Raw genomic sequence first — 25,706 nt, 5'->3', positions numbered from 1 at the left:
TAAAAACCAGCTGTTGCTCTTCGAGGAAGGGGTGTGAGCGGGGTTTCAGCAGGTTATGTGGGGAGCCAGGTGGGAGGGGCTGCTACCGGCCACCGGAGCCTGGCAGGCGTCCTGCTCCAGGGAGACCTCACCAAGGCTTAAAGAAGCGGAGGGAGAGAGGCAGTGCCCAGTGTCAGTGCCAGGGCAGCAGCGCCCCAACCCCTCACCCCTCTGCCTGCTGTCATCTCCCCAAGGGGTGTCTTCTTTGTTTTCCTTTTTGTGGCAGAGGGGTCTCCACGCAGTAGGAGGAAGTGAGTGGGGAGCGGGTGCTGGCCAAGTTCGCCTGATTAATATCGAGGATGTGTGGCATCCGAGCTCCCTCGGAGAACTCTTGGGAGCCTCGACCCCAGCCTGGGCACGGATGCCCAATCTGCAGTGGGGGAAGGTGGAGGGCGGGTCGTCTCTCTCGGGGTGGACATGTCTGCCACAGTCTTGGGCGCCCCGATCTGGCTGGATTGGAAGTTCAGTCTCCACCCAGAAGAGGAGCTCTGAACTCCAAGTAAACGAAAAAGGCGGGGTGAGCTGCAACGTCCTTTTTAAACCCCAAATGATCGAACTCGGGGCCCCTCCACACTGGTTCTGGGGCTCGGCCAGGTGCGGGCACCTGGGGGGGGAAGCGGGGTGCAGCGTGGGCCGCCGGGCCCCGTCCGCCCGCGCTCGCCGGCAGAGCTGGGGGCGCCGGGCCCTCGCCGAGTCCCCGCCCGCCCCGGGCCAGCCCCTTCCTCGCTGCCGCTCGCCCGCTGGCCCCACCCCCTCGCCCGCTGCGCCCAGTGGCAGGCGGGGGCCGGCCCGGCCGAGCCGAGCGCCGGCTCTGATTTGCTGCGGGCGCGGGGGAGCCACGGCCTCCTCGGGTGCCGTCCCCGAGAGAGGGAGGGAGGGAAAGGGGGAAAAGTGCTCGGCGCCCGAGGCGAGGTCCGCACTCCTCGTTCGTCCCCGCGGCCGGCGCAGGACCTCACTCGAGCGCAGCGCCCACGGGGAGCGAGTCGTGGGGCGGCGGCGGCGGCGGCGGCGGCGGCGGCGAGGAGGAGGCCAGAAGGAGTCGGAGGAGGCGGGGGAGGTCAGGGCGAGCGAGCCGAGCGGGGGTCCCGGCCGCCCCGCGGGCCAAGGTCGAGCCCTCCCGCCCGTGGGCGAGCGCGCCAGCCGACCCTCCAGAGAGCCACCGCCACAAAGAGAACGGGTCGGCGGCTGCTCCCATGATTCCCTAAAGTTGTGCCGGCCCCGCTGAGTTGTGCCCCGCGCCCCGTGCGTCCCCGCGCGCCCAACCCGCGCCCGCGCCCCGCCGGCATGGACGTCCACACCCGCTGGAAAGCGCGCAGCCCGCTCCTCCCGGGCGCCCCGCTGCTGTCCCCGCCGTTGCTGCTGCTGCTGCTGCTGCTGTGGGCGCCGCCTCCGAGCCGCGCAGGTAAGGGCTGAGCGCTCGGGCGCGGGGGGCCGGGGGGCCGGGGCCGGCGCGGCTGTCATCCCCGGGCGCCCGGCCTCTTCCGCGCGTGCACGACCTTCCCCCACTGGGCTGTGGAATGCACGGGCCGGGACTCCGAATGCCATTCGTTGGGGGCCCCGGAGAGGGAAACGCGCCGGCACAATACTCCCCACGTCAAACGGGCCGGCGGGTGGGGCTGTCGGGGAGCCGAGGAAGGGCTCTGCGTTGGATCAGCCGGAGGGCTTGTCCACCAGGCAGGCAAACTTTTGTCCCGAAACTTTGCGTTCTCTGTCCCACATCACAAGCGCGCAGCTCTGGCCCACACAGCCCCGCTGCAGAACTTCCTTTCCTGAAACCCGGGAAGGGTCGCCCCCTAGAGTCGCAGCGGGCCAGTTCCGGCCGGGCCTCCTGGGATGGGGGGCCGCTGGGGAGAATTCCAGCAGCTGAGCCCCCCAGCCCAGGACTTCTCCAAGCACCCTCTTCCTCTGCCTCCAGACCCGGCTGACTCTCCCTTTCCCAGGGAACAGAGCTTCCTGTGGTCCCCACCATCTAAGTACTCAGTGAGTGGTACTGGGGAGCCCCGGGGAGGGGTGGTGGAGAAGCCCTGCTCTAATCCCACCTCTCGACCTCCTGGAAGGCAGTTTTTCTTGGGTTAGCTGCCCAGAGACGGGATTCTTGGAGCAAAGGCGGGAGATGCTCTTGGAGTGTTGGCTGTGAGGGGTTCAGATGACACACAGATGTGGGACTCCTGCTGCCAGAGGTCTGCCCTTAGAAGGAGCTGTCTCCAGTGGATGGCGTCCGCCAGGCCAGCACTGACAGTGTGCCTGCCTAGATGCCTGCAGCTCCAGCTCTCTCCCACACAGCTTCCTGACAGGACAGTGGTTTTTCTAAGCATCACCTTTTGTGGTTACCTGTGGGATGGGACCTCACAAGCCTCGGTCGTCGGAGCCCGAGGCCCCGACCTCTGGGGCCCCATTAACAAACGCGGAGACAAGGTTCAGAGGCGCTATTGCAGGGTCAAGGGAAGTGCGGGCAGAGGGATGGGACGGTGGCTCAGTGGACAGCAGGACCAGCCGGGGTCCCCTGTGAGAAGACACCGCTTTACTGCCTTCGCTCTTCTCTCCGCTTTGTCATTTGAAGACATGTGGGAAGAATCACTTCCGTGTTCCACTTGCCAGTTAAGACATTCTGTCCCTTTTTCCTGGTACAGTGAGTGCTTGGTGGGCCAGAGGGGGTGAGCAGGAATCAGGGTGTCCAGCCAGTCAGGGGCTGGGGGAGCGGAGGGGAGCCTGGCCTGGCTCTGGGGACCTGGCGTCTTAGCCCTGGGCTACCACCTACGTGCCCTGGATCCCAGGCTAACTGGCTTTGTGTTTCCCCCGGGGTCACTGGAGATGGGGGACAGTGGCGGCCTCCAGAAAAGTGGCACGGAGCAGGGTGGGGATGTGGTCATGGGACCCCTGTAGGCCCAGGGCCATAGCCCTGTCCCAGCTCCTCTGCCGGGCTTTCCTCTAGGAAGTCAGGTGGGACTCCTTCAGGGGAGTCGCCACCCCCAAAAGCCGGGGCTGGGCACTGGCTGGGGAGCACACAGAGCATTAGTTCGCCTGGGTTTGGGGTCGGCTGTCTGTACCACTCCCCATCTCTGCCCCCCGCCCGTCTCCGGTTTCCCTTCCTAACTGAGTGTGGCGTGAGGTGGATGCCTGGACCGTGGCTGTATAGCTGGACATTTTGCTCTTGTCGAAAAGACGCTGAGAGCCTGTGAAGAAGCCACCTCTCTGGGTGGGTTTCACAGACCTCCCCTCACCGCCACGAGGGTGACTTTTGGAAGTCATCGTCAGTGCGTGGCCAGCGGGAACGGCTGTCCACTGACATGCGGGGGCGGGCGGGGGGGCAGGAGAGGCCGTCCGCAGGCAGCTCTTCTCTTCTCCATTTTGAGATCCACCAGATGTTTTTTGAGTTCCCTCTGAACATGGCTCTTTTTCCTACCTTCTTCTTGGCCAAGCGTGTGAAGGAATGAAAAGTCAGATTGCATTTGGGGCCGTTTAACATTGTAACGGGCAAAGGAGAGTAAGTGAAATGAAACATGACCCCAATATTTGGAAATTGAGGTCATCTCCTCGGCACATCATTGGTTGACGCCAGTCACGTGATCGCTGTTGGCAATAATTTGGTGGGAAGAGTTGTCCAAATTTTGTGGGACTTGACAGACATCGAATGGTTAAATTTCCTCTGACTCAATCAAGTTGGCTGAAAAGACAGCCTTTTCCATCTTCCCCTCCCCTTCCCCCTCCTCCCCATAAAAGAGCAGTCAGTGGGAGGAGTTCAGAAGCCAAGCTGATTCCCCGAAGCCCTCTATCTCCTCTGGTCCAGATTTTAGTGGCTGCAGGGCTTGGAGCTCGGGTCGCTGCCCAGCGCTGTGACCACCCGGCAGTGGCCACGGGCAGGAGTTTCTTCCTTGGGAGGAAGCACAAAGTTCCCTTGTCCCGTGATGTCGCTCCCTGGCTGTTCCTGGGGTGCTGGCCAGAGCCTGCCCCGTTACACCACCCTTCAGATATCTCTGGACTCTCCCGCAGCCACGCCCTTAGCCGAGCACAGCTGATGCCCGCCTGCCCCGCCCCTGCCCTCTGGCTGTCTGGCCCCCGTCTCCCACTCCTGCCTGTTCCCTGGGCCACAGACATTGTTGGGTGGAGCAGAGGGGTGTGGGGAACCGACACCCACTGCCCCCTGCCCCGCACTGAGTAACGGTGACAGTGAGCACAGACTCGCTCTGAGCCCCCGAGGGTCGAGGATGAGTCACGCGCACCCCGAGGCCCCGTTGCTGTGCCCACGGTGGAGCCTGGGATTTGCAGCGCGGAGCCGGGCAGGGTCGCTGGCCCCTGGGACACCCGCGCCCGTGGTACCGATTGGAATGAATTTGCTGGCATTTGCCTGGTCTGCTCTTAGCCCTGTGCCCACATCATCTCCTTGGACCCTCATCCCGGCCTGCAAGGTGAGGGGGGGTGCTGGCACTCTGAGAGGCCCAGGGAACAGGGGGCTGGGACTGCACGCTCTGGGTCAGTCTGGTCTCTGCACCTGGGCGCTGAGTGAGCTTCTCCACGGGGGAGGCCCAGTGCCTGGAGCTGCTGTCAGCCTGGGGCTCAGCCCAGACACGGCCCTGGGACCAGGGAGGGGTTCCATTGGGCCCCAGCAGACTGTTTCGGTTCCTTCCTGCCCCCTACACCCCTGCTTTTTATCCGAATGCTATCAAGGGGCACCTGGGGCCTGCAGTCTCCACTCCGCTTTCACCAGGCCCTTCACTCACTGGCGTGACCCGATGACCCCTGGAGGCTTTGCCTGCGCCGGGCCTGCTTGTGGGAAGGCTGAGGTGACAGAGCGCCCAGCTCCAGGGCCCACAGCCTGCCGCGAGGCACGCATGTGGACACCGTTGGTTGTACTGTTCATTCTCCTGCCGAGCGTGTCTGGAGGGTTGGCCCCTTGGGGAGATCTGGGGCAGCTTCCTGGAGGAGGTGATGCTAAACTTGACCTTTCCTTTCTTCCCCTTCCTTTTGTTCCGAAGGGCCTCCTTCGCAGGTGCCCTCCTCCACCTCTGGCTTTTGTCTCCTCCGTGCCTCTTCCCCGCAGACATCCCACCCCGCCGCTTCACTGTTCTCCCGGAGCTGCTTCCCTTGGCTGGAAAGCCCCTCATTAACTTGGTTGGCAGGGCGCCTCCAGCACCGCCTGCCCCGGCAGTGCTGTGCCAGCAGAAGTGGCCGCTGTGAGATAGAGGGGGCCTCTGAGGGGACAGGAGGGAGGCCGGGGCCTTCCTTAACCCTCTCTGGGTTAAGAGATGATCTGAGGGATGCCGCCTGCCCTGGCCTGGGCGGGTCCTGCGCACTTTGGGTCCCCTGTTTGGGGAGGCAGGGGCGTGGGGGGACAGTCCTTGGCAGTCAGATTGTTGAACCCAGGGCAGCGTGGACGGTTCCTCTGCCTCTAAGAGGTTGGCTGGGTGGGGGCCAGCCACTGTGCCTCAGCTTTCCTCTCTGGGAAACGGGGAGAAACGGCTTTCTCGCTTTGAGAGTGGTTACGGAGACTGAGGCGATCTACAGAGACCGCGTGTGGAATGTCGAGGCACAGGAAGCCCCTGATGAGCGGAGGGTCTTATTATAGCTACTGTTTTGGGTGGTGTTTCTGCAGAAGGAAAAAGCGCAGGGTTGCCACGATCCTCTCTAAATGCGAGTGTTCCAGCGGGAGCCCAGCTGAGGGAGGCGTGTCTGTCCCAGGAGGCTCTGGGGGCTGGTGAGACCCCCAGTCCTCTGCCATCCACAAGTGACTCAGCCCGGGCCCCCCTCGCTCTCCTCAGCACCCCCATATGCTCCGTGGGTCCATTTCCCACGACACCTCGTGGGGTCGCAGTAAAGGTCACCCCAGGCAGCGTATGTGAAAATGCGTTACAAGCCCATTGGAGGGTTGTACGCCTGTGTGTGCGTTTGTGTGTATGTGTCCAAGCGTGTGTGTGCATGTGATGTGAGCGTTCCTTTGGATGCATGTGTGTGACGTGTCCGTGTGTGTCCACGTGTCCACGAGTATGCACGCCCACATCCACGCACAGGTCCCTGTGTTTTCAGGGTCTGCTCAGGCGGGGCCTGGTGTGTTTGAGGTGCTCACGGCAAGGCCGCATCTCTCTCCTTATCGTGCCCCAGCCCTGCGGGATTGGAGACGAGGAGATGACCCGTGGCCACGGAGCCCCCTGGGCGGCCACGAGGCGTTGGGTCCAGCCCCGGCACAGACTCAGTCCAGCTGGGTCTGATACTCTGATGAGTCCCTTTTTGCTCACAGGAGGGCGATGTTATATTATAGCTTCTGCTTCTCCCTCTGTTTATTTCTCCCTTGTAATCGACTCATCTGGTGTCAGCCCTTGGCCAAATGTTAGTTTTAAGCTTTCTGGCCTGGCTCCTGGAGACATTGAGGTCCTGAAGGTGGAGCCTGCGTTGGCCCTTCTCCCAGGCAGAGCTGCCCCTGCCACAGGACACGGCATGGAGACCCGGTGTGGGGGACGGCTCGGGGCCGGCGGCCTGGGCCCACGTCCCGCCCCACCCCCGCCAGCGGTGCACTTTGCCTCAGTTTCCCTATCTGCAGGAAGGGGTGATGGCTGTGACTCCTGCAGGATTTTCGAGAGGGTTCAGCGCATCGCGTGTCCAAAGCGCAGAGCAAGCCCCTGTCACCGTTGTCACTATTACGTCCTCCCTGGGCCCCCAGGCAGCAGCAGGTCTGGGGTCCAGGGTGAGTTCTTGGCTCTGCTCACTGGCTGGCTGTATGAGTCACCCCCTCTGTCCTGGGAACCGTCACCCTGGTGCCCCCTCGCGGGTGAGCATGAAAAGGGGTTACACAGCCCCCGGTAAGCTTACTGGAGCCCTTGCTGCCACTTTTGCGGTCTGTGCCCCAGCATGGAGGCGCCTGCATCCCGGAGCAGTCGTGGGGCGGGTCACGTGCAGCACGCCCCTCCCCTTCTTCCTCAGGCCACCCCCACTGTACAAGGAGGAATGGGGGCCTCAGGGATGGGAATGGACCTGCCCACGTCCCGCCTCAAAGACTCTGGTCTTCTGCCCCAGAGACATGACGGTGGGTGATGGCTGGTGATCTGGAAGGACATCTGGGGCGGGTGCGTTGGGGGTTTTGCTAACTCAGACGTTGTTCCTGCACCCGTGCGGCCCCAGCGTCTGGGGCAAAGCCCATAGAATGAATGAATGAATGCTCTGTTGGATGCGTGGGGATTCGTGGTGGGGTGATGGGGGGGTCGCTCTGTGTTACATGTCATGCTGTCTGAGCCGTCATCCCATCAGCTTAGACTCACCCGCTAGTTTTTCTGGCAGGTTCCCAACCTATGTCATAACCCACAGTAGGAGTAAATGTCGCCACTCTTTGGTGACTCAGACCTAAGAAATGGTACCACAGTCTGACCCACTTTTTTCCACGTCTCATTACACAGAGCTCCAGGGTCCCGTTTCCTGCGATGTCTCTGTGCGTGAAATGGGGGATTCCTTTATTTCCTGTCTCCTAGACCTGTGTTCCTTTGGGGGAAATTCACTCTTCTATCCTGTTCTTTTCTGCCAGCACCTTGGCAATAGGGATTTTATTGGTCTCTTTATTAATTTTTTAATAAATGCTATAAAATGACATCAAAATGTGCGTGTGTGACGGGAGTGATCTAACTAAAAACTCTGACTCTTGCATTGGAAGACTAGTGACCTAACAATGAAAAAGAGTGAGCATTTTAATCTGAATGGAAGGTGGGAAGCCATTGTCTTCCACTCTGCTGGCAGGGTAACCCAGAGCGCCGTGGGTAGGCTTTAGTGGAATCCTTTCCTGTGTGGGTGCAGAGGAAATGCAGGAGAGGCTGGTCCTTTGTGGAGAAACTCCGGAGTGACAGTGGCTGTGCTTGAAGCATTTGCAGACCTCTAATGGGAGGCAGACCTGTGCCGGGCACCAGGCAGCAGGTGCACAGGTGAGCGGTAGGTAGGTGAGCATCCCAGCCCTGCAGGAGTTCCCGGTGCAGTGAAGGAATCAGACCTGTGAACAGGCGATTGTATCCAGTGAAGTGCAAAGTGGGAGGTAGTGAAACATTCATCAGCTAGTAGAGTGGTGCCACCGGACAATCGGGGGAGGCACCCGCCAGCCCTTAGGCCACTGGCCAATCAGAGGGAGGTACCTGCCAGTCCCAGTGGGGCTCTGGCCAATCAAAGGGAGGCACTTGCCAGCCCCTGGGCCACTGGCCAATCAGAGGGAGGCACCTGCCAGCCCCTGGGTCACTGGCCAATCAGAGGGAGGTAGCTGCCAGCCCCAGTGGGGCTCTGGCCACTCAGAGAGAGGTACCTGCCAGCCTCAGTGGGCCACTGGCCAATCAGAGGGAGGTACCTGCCAGCCCCAGTGGGGCGCTGGCCAATCAGAGACCAGCCCGTTTTGCCAGGGCCTGCGGCTTTTGGTGTCCCACCCGATGAGTTTGAAGGGAGGAGTCCCTTGGTGGAGGCAAGTGGCACTTTCCCATGTGTGTCTGTCCTTTGACTCCGGTTCATATTTAACCAAACCCTGCTCTGGGGTGTTACCTGGACCAGGTGGGGTTGGCCCCATCCTGCAGATGTGCAAGGGGAGGCCCTGTGGGCCCAGCTGGCACAAAGGAGTGATGGTTGCCCTCTGTATCCCAGTGAAAATCACACCCCGCCTTGGTGTAGGTCATTACCGGCATATAAACTGATACTAGGTGCCAGGTGAGGGGGGCTCCAGCAGCTTCCAGCTCTTCTTTGCCGTGGGACAGTCCCTTGGTGGCCGGGTCCTTGTGCTTCCGGAAGAGGTCCACGGCCTCCACCAACTGTGAGTAGCCTCTGCACCTCGGCCTCAATTCCTCCTTCATTTCTGATGCATAAAACTGGGTGTGCGTACAGTCCTGTCTTGCTAAATGTCAAGGTCTTCTTCTTTGGGGGGATAGTGGGCAGCTGTGCACCAGTGGGACCTGGGGCCCTGGCTCACGGGGGTCCATTAGGGGACCCTGTTGGGTGGCAGGTGAGGGGAGAGCTGGCCGGGGCCCAGAGCCCTGCACAGGGGAGGGTGCAGCTGAGAAGGAAAGATGGGCCATTTCTGGCCTGGGCCCCCAGGTTTAGTTTGCAAGGGCCCTGCCTGGGGAGATAGTGTCCTCATGTCCGCTGGGGTGAAGTCTCTGGGACCCGCCTTACCGTTACTTCTCTTCTTTTGTGCTTTTTTTCTTTGGGGAGAATCTGAAATGCTGACGGGCAGCTCTGGCTTCCTCCTTCGAGGCAGTTCTGTGTTCTCCTGGGATGCAGGTGGAGTAGACAGCCTCTGGCGTCAGTGTCCTGTGTAGACCTTGCTCTTCTAGGGAGAGACGGTCCCGGTTGGTTTTGAGCAGTGGGGGAGGAAGGGGCGCTGCGCCTTCCATACATTTTAGACCAGAAAATGTTCACATCGAGAAGGTAGGGCAAATAGCTCATTCTTGGATAGAAGTGCAGGGAACAGGGCTTCTGAATGTAATTCTTTTCCAGGGAATTATTACTAATGTTATTTAGGTTCATAGTTTCAATTGTGGCCGTTTAGTTCAGAAAGCACTGCTTGGGCGATGGCTACATGTCACTTAACTCTGGTATCCCGGGGAGCACCCTGGGGTCCTCGGTGTGATGACTCTGGCGCTCGAGAGGGCCTGGGGTGGGGATACAGGGCTCACACCCGGGCAGGGCGGTGGGGCGGCTCTGCCCAGCGATGCCAGGATCTCCGGGGGAGGAGTTGGAGCCGACCGAGAGGAGGGGGCATGGGAGGGCGGCCAGTGGTCTCTCAGGACCTCCTCCCTCACCTGAAACAGGGGGACTGCAGGTGTCAGCATACATGATGGGGGTGGGCACCTCCGAGGGGAGGCGTGCCAGGAAGGAAGAGAGGAGGAGGCAGATGCTCCCCACCCCCCGTGTCCTCCCCGCTTTCTTCACGGTGGCCCCACTTTCTGGAAGGAGCAGTGATGCTTTGCTCTCCTTCCCTGCCTGGGGGCAAGCTTGCTCTTCTCCTAAGGAAAGACTCTTATTCTGCAAGAGCGCAGTACGGAGCCTCAAGTGGGAAGGTTTACTCGGGCTCAGCTCTGAGAGTGTTGTCATTATTATTGCCGTCGTTGTTGTTTGGGGAGCTTTCAAACACAGCACAGCAGATCGAGATCCTCCTGGGCTCGATGATCAGCCCCAGGACACTCTCGTGGTCCAGCCGCCACCCACTCCCGTCTACCCAGTTACTTTGAAGCCAATCCCTGACATCAGGTCTCGCGCAACTATTCCTCTGTGTTCACCGCACATCAAGAGTGAGTACTTCCGTCTCAGTGGGTGAGGGACGGTGGGCATCCCCACCCGAGGGACACAGAGAAGGAGCTCAGCCAGGTGCAGTGCCCTAAGTGGGAGGGTGGGCGCCGCCGACCCCCGGGCTCTCAGCTCCCTGGTGAGCTGAGTGGGCAGGCCCCTTGCTTCCTGCCTGTCCCGGTGTGCCTGGGCTCAGCACAGGAGCTGCGGCACCTGGGAAAGCCTCTCTGAGCCTCAGTACCCCATCTGTGAAATGGGCATAAACTAGTACCTGTCTCAGAGGCCTGCTGGGAGGACTAAAGGCTCTTGTCATTATGTTGCCACGTGTTAAAGCCACGACGTCAGCATTCGGAACCCCCAGGAATGTTCCAGCCGGAGGCCTGGGCCCCAGACAGCAGCTTCGCTGGTATTTTGCAGAGGGTGGAGTCCTCTGGGCGTGGGGCGCCGGCTTGGGGTTGCCTGGGAGCACAGGAGGCTGGTGAGGAGGTCCAGTTTCCTGCGAGGTGGGCTTTGACGGGCTTCAGCAAGGGGTCCGGTGAGACCAGAGCTTCCGCAGCCATGGGGCCCCGCCTCACAGCTCCGGGCTCCAAGGGTCTAGGGTGGAGCCTGGGGCCTGCCGCTCGAGTTCTGATGCCAGTGACCAGTCGAGGGCACTTTGGGAAATGTGGGGTGTACCAGATGGGAAGGTCTGAACCTCCTCCTGGCCCTCCCTCTCCCTGTGTGGGTCCAGCCTCTGTGGCCAGCTGACAGTCAGCCTCTCCTCTGACTTTCGAAAGGAAAGTTCAGGAGATGGGGCTGGGAAGCAGTGATGCATCAGTGCACGGAGAATAGGACCCCCGGCTGTGTGACCTCGAATGCTTAACCTCTCTGATCCAAGTTAGCTCATCTCCAAACCAGAGGTACTGGCACCACCTGGAAGGAGGTGACCTGCGTGTGGACATAGGGCCCTTCCTGGGGTGTCCTGCATCCCGTTTTCAATGCAGGACAGCAAATGCTAGATCATACTGATAACAGTAACTGCCTTTGTTAATTATTCTATATCGTTGTTATTTTGTATTGTTATTATGACTAGTGGAGCTCACAGAGGCAGTAATTGTATAAAGTTTCTATAAAGTGCTTCAAAGTAGGAATAAAGCTGCCACTCACAGGTTTGGGGCTACAGCTGGGCCTCAGAGGAGGCTGAACTGTCAGTGCAAAGGGCCCAGTTAGGGCCCCGGGCGGGGAGTGAGTCCAGGTGGGGCAGGGGGTGCAGTTTGCAGTTAATACTTGGGGTGGGGGCTCTGTGGAACCTTCCGCTGCGTTTATTTATTTATTTATTTTTATAAATTTATTTACTTATTTATTTATTTATTTTTGGCTGCGTTGGGTCTTCGTTGCTGCGCGCGGGCTTTCTTTAGTTGCGGCGAGCAGGGGCTACTCTTGGTTGTGGTGCGCGGGCTTCTCATTGCGGTGGCTTCTCTTGTTGCAGAGCACGGGCTGTAGGCGCCCAGGCTTCAGTAGTTGTGGCACGTGCGCTCAGTAGTTGTGGCTCGCGGGCTCAGTTGCTCCGTGGCATATGGGATCTTCCCGGACCAGGGCTCGAACCCGTGTCCCCTGCATTGGCAGGGGGATTCTTAACCACTACACCACCAGGGAAGTCCCTTCCACTGCATTTAATGTGGGAGCTACCTCCGGCTCGTTTCCTTTGCCAGGAGTGTGGGGCTCTGATGGTGCACAGGCCCAGCCCCCCGGGAAGGAGTTGGCTGTTTTACCGGGAGGGCTCACAGAGTCAGTGATCCGGCCTCTGGCCTTGGGGTCGTTTTGCAGACGAATAAACTCAGACCTAGAGGACTTGGGGGTCTCCAGGGTCACAGGCTGCTGAAAGCAGGGCGGCAGGGGGAGCAGGCCCCAGCGTCTGGCTCCGTCACCCACTGGTGGGCCGTGCTCAGCTCCCGAGGCTGGGGGAACCCGGTGGTCTCGGAGCTCTGCCATCAGGGGACGGTGTCTGAGCCTCGAAGACTTGTTCTGAGATTCCGAGGCTGCAAGGGAACTCAGGCGTCCAGTCCCAGGGTCCCTTCTGTCTAGGGCAGACCTGATGACGGTTGTTTGCCAGGCATCCCCGTCGGGGAGCTCACCCCGTGCAGGCAGATGGTACCCAGACGGAATGTGCCTGAGCCTGGCCTCCAGAGCCCATGGTTTCAACCTTTATGTCACCAGACCTGGGGCTTGTGAGCCTCTTGAAGCTTCCTTGCTCGCAGAACTAAAACAAAAGCTGCTCCCAAGTGCAGACGCTCACTCTTCTTTCATTTCACGCCTTCCCCGCTGTGGTATTCCCGCCAGGAGGCAGCCTGTCCTCACACACCCTGCAGCGCCTTGGGCCCCTCGGTGTGGACAGGCTCCCACCTCCCCTTCCTGGCCAGGGCCTGTCCGATTACAAACAGCTGCCTGGCCCGCAAGCAGGACTTACGAACCCGGGGCAGGGCTGTTGTCGAGGGCTGGGAGGCATGGGAGGGGGTCCGCTCCTTAGAGAGCTGCCTCCCACCCCTCTGTGAGCCAGTGGGGATCAGCTGAGGGCTGGTCAGCCTCTGGGCCTGGAGGATGAGGGACAGCTGGTCCCATCTGGCCCTGGGGTCACCGCCCCTTCAGGGCCTTTCCTTAACCCAGCAACTGAAATGTGAATTATGTTCAAAGAGCATATGATACAAGAAAGAGGAGTGTCTGCTTGAGAATTTTCTCGGAAGGTGAAGAGTCAGAGAGATCTCTCCCTCCCTCCCTCCTTCTCTCTCCCTCCCTCCTTCTCTCTCCCTCCGTCCCTCCCTTCCTTTCTTATCCTAAGTGCTTTCACACGTTGTTTCCTGTCATCAGGAAAGATGTCCTGGTGACATCTTTCCTAGGTAAGAGGTATCCCCATTTTACAGGCAAGAAAACTGAGGCTCACAGGAGCCCCACAGCCAGTAAGTGGCAGATTTGGAGCCTTTTTTTTTTTTTTTTTGGAACCTTTAAAATAGCCTTTGAGTTGTGGAAATTGGGTTTCGTCCAGCCTCCTGGGAACAGGGCCTTCCGAGAGCAGATATCACTGTGAGGTGGGGTTTCAGCCCCATCTTTTTCTCTGGGGTCTTCATCCCGGCAGAGGGGGGGAGGTGGGTGAAACCTGGTGGCTGCCCTCCCCCTGTCTCCGGGGCCCAGGCTGGGGGTGGGCGCCTGCCTGGTGTCAGGGGGAGGCAGTGCTGTGTTCAGCACCCACTTTCCAAAGCCCCCTTGAGTCCTGGGCTGCTCTGGGTCCTCCTCATGCTTCTTGGATCAGATCTGCAGGATTAGATCTTGAGCCCAGCGTTCAGCTGTGTTTGTATACAGGGGTGAGCTGCCCTGGATGAGTCATTTTTTCCATTTTAGTGGGGAGGAAGGAGTGATAGGAGAGGATTATAGCCAGGGAGGTCCTGCCTGTTTAATATCGGTTCACACACGCTGAGAGAGACACGTGGGGCTCGGTGCCCACAAGCCACATGTTGCACAGGATGAGGGTAGGGCACGCTTCAAGCCGCTGCCCCTCTGAAGGCGAGGTGGGGACTGAGCCACCCATGAGATGTTCCAGGAGTGAAGCTGGTGCAGCTAAGCCGTCACCGCTGCTGGGTCAGGGCAGACTCTACATCTTTAAACCATCAGCATTTCAGAAAAGAAAAGTAAAACCCCTGAGAGAAGCAATGCCCAGAGGTCTGATTTCTGAGCCCGCCCTTTATCTTAGGAGAGTCAACAGGCTTGCCAAGGACTGGGCTCAAGAATTCTGCTCTTGGGGCTTCCCTGGTGGCGCAGTGGTTGAGAGTCCGCCTGCCGATGCAGGGGACGCGGGTTCGTGCCCCGGTCCGGGAAGATCCCACAGGCTGCGGAGTGGCTGGGCCCGTGAGCCATGGCCGCTGAGCCTGTGCTCCGCAACGGGAGAGGCCACAACAGTGAGAGGCCCGCGTACCGCAAAAAAAAAAAAAAAAAAGAATTCTGCACTTGGTTTTCCCTGAGGACGGATCATGAGTCCTAGAGAATTGTCAGAGCCCTCCGAAATTTTGCTCCTTGAGTGGCCCACCTACCCCACTGACTGGGCCAGGCAGGTTCTACTGGGAAAAGTTAGGGCGTTGCAGCTTATTTGAAACCACGGGAATACACTCATCCTGCACATGTGGCCCCAGGCGTTTCTAGATGAAGGTCACGTCATTGGGCAGAAGTCACGGTAGACAGTGGGGGAAGCAAGTCCCCAGTTCACCGTCATGACATCCAAGCCTCAAGACCAGGTGTGGGCGTGGTCACCTAGAGGCCAAGGGAGGTACTGCAGGCCAGCTCTACCTGCCGTGGAAACCCAGGCGAGGCTGGGGGGCTGGGGCTGCCTCGCTCTTGAGCTGTGACCTCAGAAACGTCATGTCTCCTCCATGTCTCTTGTTTCTTCACGTGCAAAATAGAGCTGGGGATGTCTTCCTCGTAGAGAGTTTAAGGAGGCGCAGTTTGGATCTCCCCACACACGGGGTCTCTGGGTATGTCACATCCCACCGTGTCTGCAGGAGCTGTGGGATGGAGCTGAAGATGCTTGGTGAGCCTGGAGGGTGTCGGCCGACGTGCTTTGAGCTGGCTCTCCAAAGCAGGGTGGGCGGACGTGAGGGGGCCTGGGCTGTTCTGGGCGGAGGATGGGGGCCCCTCACTGTCTGGTAGAGGCGGGTATTCTGGGCCTGATGCCCCTGGAGAGGCCAGAGGAGAGAGGAAGCAGGAGGTCTGCCAGGGTCCCTCTGGAGTTCAGCCAGGCGACTGTGGGAGAACAGCCCAGGGAGCGCGCAGGATGGAATCTGTGGGCTCAGGGCTGTGCTGGATTGTCACACACTGACAGTGCCCAGCACGCTTCACAGAGCAACCTGAGCCACCCCAGATCTTTCACGGGATCCCCAAGCAAATGGCCCGTTTGCAGCAGGGTGTGTGCGTGTGAGCGTGTGTGATGTGTGCCTGCGCTCGTGCACGTCATGCGCACCTAAGCAGGTGTGAGCACCGTCCTCCCGGTGTCCCCTGCCCCGTGAGCACAGATGCGCTGTGTCCTGGTGCCTTACTAAACTCATGATTTCTTACTCCACCCAACAAACCCGTGAGGTCAGTCGTGTGAGGATTTGTCCGGGCGGGTCAGCCAACAGGGAAGAGACCGGGGATTAGAACGCGGTTCCTGCGGGACCCAGGCTGCCTCCTCTGCGAAGACCCACTCCTCGGTCTCCTGGCTCATTTCCCCAGCTGTCACCCTGCTTCTTGTCTTTAATCCGTCCAGGCCCTTTCGCCTCAGGCCCCTTTCGTTCCAGAATCAATGATCTTACCCTATAAATAATGTCCAGAAACCCTTTCGGCTGTGATTTGGAATTCTTTAAATACGGTCAGCTTCTGCCTGCCCTTCTTCGCTTCCAAGCCCTGACCCTGACCTGCTTCTGTCCTCCAGGACTTCTGGGCCGGTGGCGGGGTCGCTCACGTTGTCCCAGGACGCTGCCTCCTGCGCCCCGCCCCCCCAGCCTGGATTCCGAGCATGACGTGCTCAAAGCTGCCCTCCCCGGGACGGCTGCTCTTGCCAAGCCTGGGCTGCCTCTGGGTTTCCACGATCTGACCTCCTGTGCTGAATTTAAGCCCCAATAAAAGCACTGGGCTCCAGGCATGTGCCTTTCCCCATAAACTTTGATGCCTGGTCAATATCTTGGCCAAAAAAAAAAAAAAAAAATCCTCTGAAGAGGGGTAGTCTGGTCTCTTTCTAGTCACTTATTAAAGTGTTTTCTGGTCTGATGTCTGTCGTAGTGGAAGCAGCCATGAAAATCTGCCCCCAGGAGAAGCCCTGACATCTGTGCTGTTCTGAGCACCCACCCATCTCTGGGGTTCGTCAGCTGCACGCTCGGCGCATTTTTCTCCGACGACTCACTGCTTTCTCTCCTCTCGCAGCCCAGATTCCTCCTTCCACTTTGACTTCCCAGTGCCCTGGGAAGCTCGGTGCTGGTGTTGTCACCCAGCCGGTGCCAAGGGGCCAGATCCGGCCTGATGCTGGCCAGGTGTGCAGCGCTTTCTGTCGCGGCTGTCCCCGCCTCCCTGACGGAGCGTGGGGCAGGGCGGCCTGGCTGGGGCGCTCTCTTGGCCTGGGAAACGGTGCCCTGGGTCTGGTGTTCATCGTGTCTGGGCCCAAGCCTGTAACCCGAAACTCCGGAGCTGTTGGCCATGGGAGGAATCGTTGCCTGGGGAACTTGTGTCTGTGCATCGCCGTGTGCCCTGCTGCCAGTTAGGCGCATGGTGGGAAACTCTCTAGAAACACTGCTTCTGGATTAAACCTGCCCAGTGTCTTTGTGGGCGCCCACAGCGTGGGAAGCGTGCGTGGCTGTGCCAAGGGGCTGGTTGAAGAGACCGCTTTTCTGAAATGCAGTTCAGCATTTAAGGGGCACCTACGGTCTGCACACTGCTGTGCCAGGGCAGCCGGGTGCAGCCCTGTGTGAGGGGCTCACAGCCGGGCCCTGGGGGGTGCAGGGGGAAGCCCCTGCCCGACATGGGCTGACCCTGAGGCCTTGGAAACTGGGGCTCCCCGTCCTGGAGTCAGGGCCCCTGGCTTTTCCCGGTCCAAGCAAGTGTCACTTTCCTTGTGCTGCCCTGTTCTTATAACAGTACCCCGAAGGAGGAAGAGCATTTCTGGACCCTGGGGGTCAGAGGTCAGTTGAAGACCCGTGCTGATGGCGTGGGTGGAGCCAGGGCAAGGCCGGCCCCTGACTCTCCAGCTGTGTCCCTCTCCTGGAGTGTTTTCCCCCTACTTCTCTTCCCTCTTTAGTTATATATGTATATATGTTTTTTTAAAATTAAAAATGATACATGTTCATTATAGGCATTTTGGAAAATAAGAAAAAGGATAAAGAAGAAAATAAAAATCACCCATAACCCCCAGGCTCGAACTCCACTGGGTCTGAGTACAAACAATAAGGAACGGAAGGAAATACCTCATGGTGGCTGATCTGGAAATTCTTGGCGCGGGTGGGGGGCGGTCCTACTCAGGGGCCTTGTCCCCCACGGGGCACTCCCTCCCTGAAGGGGAAGGCCTCCGACCCCAGCACAGTTGGCTTGGACGTTCTCATTTCACTTGGAAAGGAAGGTGTTCTGTTCACATCCATGACGGCCTGTAAAAAGCCTAATTTACTTGAAGAGTCTCCTAGTGTTGGGTGTTGGGCTGTTTCCCACTTTTTGGACATTGTCAGTATCTGTGTGTCAGTGAAGCATGCTGACTTGGATTTGCCCTGAGCCGCATCCGCTGTGGAGGCTCACACTTACCCTCTTGGGCTGCACTTGGGGGAGGAGAGCATCCTGGGGGGGGTCTGGCTGAGGAGCAGAACCTCCCCTCCATGTGGGGCATGAAGGGGGTGCGTAGGCATCGCTCTGTGGCTTTTAAGGCCTGGCACCCGCAGGAATTTAGGGTTTGATAAAGGCAGCCTTTCAAGTTGGCTGGGAAAGGAAGGATTGATTAGTCATTGAAATGGGCTGGGTTAGGGAAGAAGCCATCTGGGAAAAAGAACTTGGATCCTGCCTCAGTCCTGCCCCAAAATGCATTCCAGATGGACCAGTGATGTGAACTTGAAAAACGAAACCATAAAACTACTAGAAGAAAATACGGGAGACTGGGTTTTATGATCTTGGGATGAGAAGGCCTTTCTCTGTATGACAGAGAAATCCTAGAAGTTATGAAAGAAAAAAAATTGACCCCATAAAAGTCAAGATTTTCTCGCTGGCCAAAACAAACCCCCCAGACAGCCCATCACTATAAAAAAAGAATATGAAAATACGTGTATCACAGAAAAGGGATTGACCTTTATAATGTGTTGTTGGATTCGGTTTGCTAGTATTTTGTTGATGATTTTTGTGTCTATGTTCATCAGTGATATTGGCCTGTAATTTTCTTCTTTTGTGATATCTTTGCCTGGTTTTGGTATCAGGGTGACGGTGGCCTCGTAGAATGAGTTTGGGAGTGTTCCTCCCTCTGCAATTTTTTGGGAAAAGTTTGAGAAGGATGGGTGTTAGCTCTTCTCTAAATGTTTGATAGAATTTGCCTGTGAAGCCATCTGGTCCTGGACTTTTGTTTGTTGGAAGATTTTTTTTTTTTTTTCTTCTGGACCGGGGCACGAACCCGTGTCCCCTGCATCGGCAGGAGGACTCTCAACCACTGCGCCGCCAGGGAAGCCCTGTTGGAAGATTTTTAATCACAGTTTCGATTTCATCACTTGTGATTGGTCTGTTCATATTTTCTGTTTCTTCCTGGTTCAGTCTTGGAAGGTTGTACTTTTCTAAGAATTTGTCCATTTCTTCCAGGTTGTCCATTTTATTGGCATAGAGTTGTTTGTAGTAGTCTCCTATGATCCTTTGTGTTTCTGTGGTGTCAGTTGTAACTTCTTTTTCATTTCTAATTTTATTGATTTGAGTCCTCTTCCTTTAATAAAAACAAAAATAAACAAATGGGACCTAATTAAACTTAAAAGCATTTGCACAGCTTAGGAAACCATAAACAAGATGAAAAGACAACCCTCAGAGTGGGAGAAAATATTTGCAAATGAAGCAACTGACAAAGGATTGATCTCCAAAATATACAAACAGCTCATGCAGCTCGATATCAAAAAAACAAACAACCCAGTCAAAAAATGGGTGGAAGACCTAAGTAGACATTTCTCCAAAGAAAGCATACGGATTCCCAACAAACACATGAAAAGACGCTCAGCATCACTAATTATTAGAGAAATGCAAGTCAAAACTACAGTGAGGTGTCACCTCACACGGGTCAGAATGGCCATCATCAACAATATCTACAAACAGTAAATGCTGGAGGGGGTGTGGAGAAAAGGGAACCCTCTTGCGCTGTTGGTGGGAATGTAAATTGATACAGCCACTGTGGAGAACAGTATGGAGGTTCCTTAAAAAACTAAAAATAGAACTACCATATGACTCAGCAATCCCACTCCTGGGCATATACCCAGAGAAAACCATCATTCAAAAAGACACATGCACCCCAATGTTCACTGCAGCACTATTTACAATAGCCAGGACGTGGAAGCAACCTAAATGTCCATCAACAGAGGAATGGATATAGAAGATGTGGTACATATATACAGTGGAATATTAGCCAAAAAAAGGAACAAAATTGGGTCATTTGTAGAGACATGGATGGACCTAGAGACTGTCACACAGAGTGAAGTAAGTCAGAAAGAGAAAAACAAATATCGCATATTAACGCATATATGTGGAATCTGAAGAAACTGGTCTAGACGATCTTATTTACAAAGCAGAAATAGAGACACAGACGTAGAGAACAAATGTATGGATACCAAGGGGGGAAGGGGGGTGGGATGAATTGGGAGATATATACACTATTGTACATAAAATAGATAACTAATAGATGTTGTGTATAAAATAGATAACTAATGAGAACCTACTGTGTAGCACAGGGAACTCTACTCAGTGTTCTGTGGTGACCTAAATGGGAAGGAAATCCAAAAAAGAGGGGATACGTGTATACGTATTGCTGATTCATTTTGCTGTACAGTAGAAACTAACACAATATTGTAAAGCAATTATGGTCTAATAAAAAGGGATTGATATGCTATAATATTCAAAGAACTCCTACTAATCAATAAGAAAGGGCCAAGAATCAAACCAAAAAAATGGACAAAAGACATGAATAATTCCTAGAAAAGAAAACACCGGTAGCTTTTACACGGGTGGGAAGGTGTTTGACCTTACAAGAAGGGAATGCAGGTGAACCCCAGGGAGACACAGCTTCTCACCTGGCCAGGTAGACAAAGAACCCTGAGAACAGGCACTGTTGGCTCCCGCGAGGGAAGTGGGTGTGCTCACAGATTGTTCTCCCAGGAAAGGCTTTTGTGACATCTGTCGAAGTATTAAAATGCACACACTCTTGGAGCTGATGACTCTGCTTCTTGGAATGTCTCCTGTGGATACGTGCGCACGTGTGTATAGACGCCTGTGATGACAACAGGCATGTAGCGCCATCTGCAAGAGCAGAGGGTCGAAACAACCAGTTTAGATAAGTCACTGAGCAGTTGTGGGGGAGTCAGTGAAGCAGCTGCGGGCGTGGGGTCTACATGCTTTTGCATTTCCTGAAATGGATCAGTCTCCAAGGTATGTAAGTAAAGAAAAGCAAGGTAAAGAATGCTCCTCTTGGTATGAATCCATCTCTAGTAAAAACCCCCGCAGAATCTAGGCTTGCATATGCGTAGATGTCAAGGAAGGACACAAAAATTGGGACCCATGGTTTTCTCTAGAGGGGACATCTGGGTGCATGGGGGTGCAGTTCTCTCGGCATCTTTTTTTTTTTAACATCTTTATTGGGGTATAATTGCTTTACAATGGTGTGTTAGTTTCTGCTTTATAACAAAGTGAATCAGTTATACGTATGTTCCCATATCTCTTCCCTCTTGCATCTCCCTCCCTCCCACCCTCCCTATCCCACCCCTCCAGGCGGTCACAAAGTCTCGGTGTTGTCTTTTGAATTGGATGAATGTGTTGTTAAAAACGGGTGGGCTGGTTGGAAGGTGGGCAAGTGTGTAGGTAACAGAGACACGAGACAGGGGAGTGTGGGCTGGCTGCCTTGGGAGCTGCGTGCCTTTCCTGCTGACAGGCAGATGCACTTGGCTGGAATGACTTGGTCAGTTAAAAAAGTTTATGGTCAAAAAACAAGTAAAGAAAAGAAACAAGACCAATAGACCAATTCAGGAAGGGACGGACTGGATTGACTGAGCACGCGTCATGCAGTGATCCTTTGAAAATAGGAATGTGCACCTGTCAATTTGCAGAACTGAATTTGTCCTTGTCACCCCCCATCCACGCCTTCTATAGGTGGGAGACTGAGGCTGGTACACATATCACCTGGTGTCGCATAGCAGACGGGGCAGAGGACTGCAGACTTCGTCTGTTTTAACCCTCAGAAGTAGGTTCTGATAATGTGTTTACTTTATAAAAAGGGACATGAAGGATGTTGCCCAGAACCGCAGGGCAGGGAGTGGGTCTCAGATTCAGTCCAGTCTGCATCATTTCCCCAGCACTGCACACTCTGAGGGCGGCACCCTGCCCGGTACCTGGCGCCCACCTGTGGACTGAACACTCACGCACTGTACCTTCTGCTCAGGTAACAGCCTCTCAGGTACCAGGCACTCCCAGGACCAGGGGCCACAGAAACGTTTGCAGCCGGGGCCCTCGTGGTGTCAGTGGCAAAGCCTGAGAGGGTCGTAGACATGACAGCTTTTCGTGGGACAGGTTCTGTGCCGGGAGGCTGGGGCTCAGCTCAGCACGTGGTAGTGGGTGGTGGGTGTGGCCCTGTGACCTCTGACCCTGTGAGCACCACCCTGGCTCTGTGGTCACTCATGACCCTGCATCATGGCCCTGCACTCCCTCACCAGCTGTCATGAGGCTTGTCCCTTTCCACGGTTGCGAGGCACAGGATCCTTCCAGCCTCCCTTACCAGCTGAGAGGTGCCCTGCCTCCTGGAAAGCCAGCCCAGACGAGAGGCCTTGGGGGTCCCGCACCTGGAGGACCTCAGGTGTTGACCGTCAGGGGAGGGGGCTTTGTGGGGTCACGGGACGATGGAGACTGAAGTCCCCACTTGTTTCCCAGGGCCCTCCATGTCATCTTTCCCTGAGCTCTCCCCCAGTTTCAGTCACTATTATTCCCACCAGGGTGCTGCTCTGTCCTGTTGGAACACAGAGCTGTGGGGGTGGGGGAGGGGCTGAGAGCCCTTGGTTCACCCGTTCATCTGATGGGGCCGTGGGTGTGCCAGGTGCGTTGGGTTGATCATGACACCAGAGCTGGTAACTAAAGGATGGACAGGCTCCCTGCCCTCGACTCTCGCGTTCTGGTGGGATGGACAGCCTTAGCCTGGTGATGCGTGTGTTTGGTTGAATCACGTGGAGTTGCCATTTTAAGGGCTGAAATAGTCAAGTGGTCATCTTACATGGTTCAATCTCATTCCATGAGAGCGGGCACTGAGGACGACCACTGATCCAGCAGGGGGGCTCGGGGAAGTCCTTCCCGGAGGCAGTAATGCCTGAGCTGAGGCCTTCAAGGTGAAAGGATTCACCAGGCGTAGAGGGCAGGGGAACAGGATTCCAAGTGCTGGGAACTAAATGTGCAAGGGCCTTGACACTCTGTGATCCTGGTCTTTGAATGCAGGCTTTCGCTTGACTAGAGCATAGTGTGATGGTGGCGGAGGGTGGGGCTTTATAAGAGATGAGGCTTTGGGTCCCTAAATTCAGTTTAAACTGGTGAAGGTGTATTGCTGTCTTCGTACATCCATCCATCCATCCATCCTTCCATCCGTCCATCCATCCATCCACCCACCCATCCATCCAACCATCTGTCCATCCATCCATCCGTCCGTCCATCCAACCATCCATCCATCCATCCATCCGTCCATCCATCCATCCACCCACCCATCCACCTACCCATCCATCCATCCATCCATCCATCCACCCACCCACCCATCCATCCAACCAGGCATCCATTCACTGATCCATCCATCCATTCACCCACCCACCCATGACCCAGACCTTGAACCCACCCACTGATCCAGATCAAATCTGCCCACCCACTGATCCGTCCATTCTTCCATCACACTTCTGGGTTGCCCCCTCCACCAAACCACTTTTCCTTTTTGCACCAGGGTGTATATGCCCACCCCAGACTCCCACCCTCCACCTAGGGCTCCTTGAGGGCCAGGAACGGCTGACTCCCTTCAGCTTCTGCAGTGCCGAGCGTAGTACCAGGCACCACGAGATTCTCCTCACGTTTGTTGGCCTGCACTCAGAGACAGGATAAGTACAGTTGCAGCAGCAGAGGGCAGTGCAGTCAGGATAGCAGTGAGGTGCTGGCAGCTTTTTAGGAGTTTAGGAGAGAAGGGAAGCCTGTGGCTCTGGAGCAGCTGGGGATGTGGGAGGTGACCTGGAGCTCTCAGCAGAGGTGGGGCGTGGACAGGTGGAGAGCAGCACGGAAAGCCTTCCAGTTGGCAGTAACGTAAGATAAATTCCGTCCTGGGAACCCGGAGGTGGAGTGTTCACGTTTCAGGATATTTGGTTGTCCATTCAGAGATTCTACTAATTCTCCAAAATACCTCTGTTAACTTTTCTTGACTATAAAAATAAAGCACACTTATTAGCAAATTTGGGAAATAGGAAACTATAAAAACGCCTTTTTCTTTCCTTTCTGTCTTAGTCTGTTTGGGCTGCTATAATAAAATACCACAACCTGGGTGGCTTATGAACAACAGGAATTTATTTCTCATAGCTCTGGAGGGTGGGAAGTCCAAGATCGAGATGCCAGCATGGTCGGGGGGAGGACCCTCTTCCTGGTTCATAGCTGGTGCCTCCTCGCTGTGTCCTCCCATGGTGGAAGGGGCAAGGGAGTTCTCTGGAGCCGTCGTCTTTGGGGGTCAGGATTTCACTCTCTGGATTTTGGGGGGGGACACAGACTTTCCTCACATTTTCCCCTTTTCATGGCTGAGCTCATGTATAGAAACAGTGTTGTGTGTGCCTTCCTCGTGGACGCTTCCCGTGTCATTCATTACAGACTCTTTGTAAGTATCTTCATGGCTTCCGACATTCCATCAGAGGCTTGCCTTGGAGTTCACTTCACTGTGCCTCTCATGTTGGATTTGGGTCGTTTGTTGTTTGTGTTATAAATAACACTTGGATGAACATCTTCTGGTGAATCCTCTCTGATTATTTCCTTGGGGTGGATTCCTAGACATTGACTCACTGCATCTGAGCACAAGAATGTTGTAAAGCCCTTTCATTGCAGAATTACATTCCAGCCAAGGGTGGGCAGTTACTGCCCCAGCTACTGTGCCCAGGTGGACCCCATGTGATAGAACTGGGGTTACCCACCCCCACGTAAGCCAGTCAGTCCCCCGTTTCTCCTCCTGGGAAGCAGCAGGAAGCTGTCGTTTAATGCCTGGGGCCTGGCGTGACCGTTGCTGGGCCTGTGGCTCATCCAGGTCGCTTGGGCCTCCGGGCACTACGGTTTCCTCGTCTGGAGAATGGAGTAGCACTTCCTGCTCTACGGGGTCGTTGGTAGAAGTTGGATGATTAGTAACAGTTATAATTCGTGTGCGTGCCTGGCTTTAGGCAGCTCCTCTCATGTAGTCAGAAAACCTAAGGGCATCTTCTAGAACCTACTAGACAGTCAATAGATGCTAATTGTCTCCCCTCCCCTTCTCTCCCTCTCTTGGGCCCTCTGTGCATCTGCTGAGTGCCTGCTGTGGCTGGTTGAGTGAACAGTGATATCGGGGTCCAGCTTGGTAGGATCTTCTCCCCACCAAGGAGGTCACATCGAATGAGTGTGCTTGGCGTCTACACTGGAGGACGAGGGAAGAGTGGGCTAGGGTGGGGCTCGCATCTGGGGGTGCTACAGAGATGGGTGCAAGGTTGGGCTGGCCTGGGCTGGGGTGGGGCAGGTGTGGAGGAAAGGGCAGCAGTCTCCTCACCTGGTCTGGGGCAGAGGATGTGTTCCTGTCCATGGATCTTCCAGGAGTGGAAACGGGCTCCGTGTAGTTCAGCACTCGTGCCCTTCACCCACTTCCGGAAGGTGGATGGAGCTCTCTGAGACGGTGACCGTGACTCCTGGAGAGCCTGCAGCTGTCCACCCGGTGGAGGGGAGGGGGGGACCCTGAAATCTGGCTTCGTCACCCCACTGAATGTGGGGCCCAGGAAATTCAGCCGGGACTGGTGGTACGGACTCGTGGGTAGTGACTGTGGAAGTCAGGGCTCGGTCCCGCTCCCTGTATGTGGTGCCTCCCAGGGGAGTTGATGGAGTCCATGCGCAGTTCATTTTGTGTCCACGTGGCTGGTTTTGAGGCCTAGTTAGAGTGTTTTGAAGGCTTTCGTAGCTCTAGTGATTGAAAGATGCCTTCTGGTCCTGGGGGAAGCACTGTGACATATTTCTCTAAAGGTCAGAGTGACCCAGTGCAATGTTCTTTTCCTTGAATCACATAATTGAATAAAGTCATTTCAGCGCTGAATACATAGAACCGCCTAGACACCAGGATGGTTCTGCAGCGTGTGCTCTGAAAGCAGCTCCGTCTGGGGCTGTGTGAGGAACCGCACACTTGGACGAGTGTGTGAAGGTGTTGATGGTCCAGACAGTGGCTTCAATCTGGAGCAGGAAATATTGCTACATTTAATAGGTGTTAGACCATCTTCTATTTCCAAAGCTGGCTTTTCCAATGAGAATTTCAAGGCAAAGCCCAGCTGATGCCAGTGATGGAAAATGAAGGAGCCCAACAGATGCGCTTGCCTCTTGTCCACACGTTAGTGCAGAAGGGCAGGGGCGAGCTGGCCAGGCCTGACGAAGGGGGCCCTGTGAGGACTCCTGGTGTGGGGTGGCCCACTTCAAATGTCAGACTCTGGGAAGCATAGACAGTCCAGAGAAGT

General features: G+C 56.2%; 1 protein-coding gene across 6 annotated transcripts in view; it reads left to right on the top strand.

Annotated features, from left to right (window-relative positions):
• Window positions 1-926: 926 nt before the first annotated feature.
• Window positions 927-25,706, top strand: part of COL5A1 (collagen type V alpha 1 chain) — a 155,401-nt gene continuing 130,621 nt past the window's right edge. For 5 of the 6 annotated variants that reach the window (XR_007478108.1, XR_007478109.1, XM_033415356.2 and 2 more), the window contains exon 1: window positions 927-1,441. Coding sequence is in view for 3 of the 6 variants with exons in the window: in XM_033415356.2 (XP_033271247.1) it covers window positions 1,324-1,441 (118 nt within the window). In the remaining 3 variants the exon portion in view is untranslated. Of the gene's footprint in view, window positions 1,442-4,120; window positions 4,446-25,706 lie in introns of those variants that run through there. The other variant, XM_049711442.1, reaches the window with a different exon arrangement.

The sequence above is a fragment of the Orcinus orca genome, chromosome 6 (assembly GCF_937001465.1).
Source record: "Orcinus orca chromosome 6, mOrcOrc1.1, whole genome shotgun sequence".
In the NCBI taxonomy this organism is placed as follows: domain Eukaryota; kingdom Metazoa; phylum Chordata; class Mammalia; order Artiodactyla; family Delphinidae; genus Orcinus; species Orcinus orca.
This window is presented reverse-complemented; position numbering and strand designations above follow the sequence as displayed.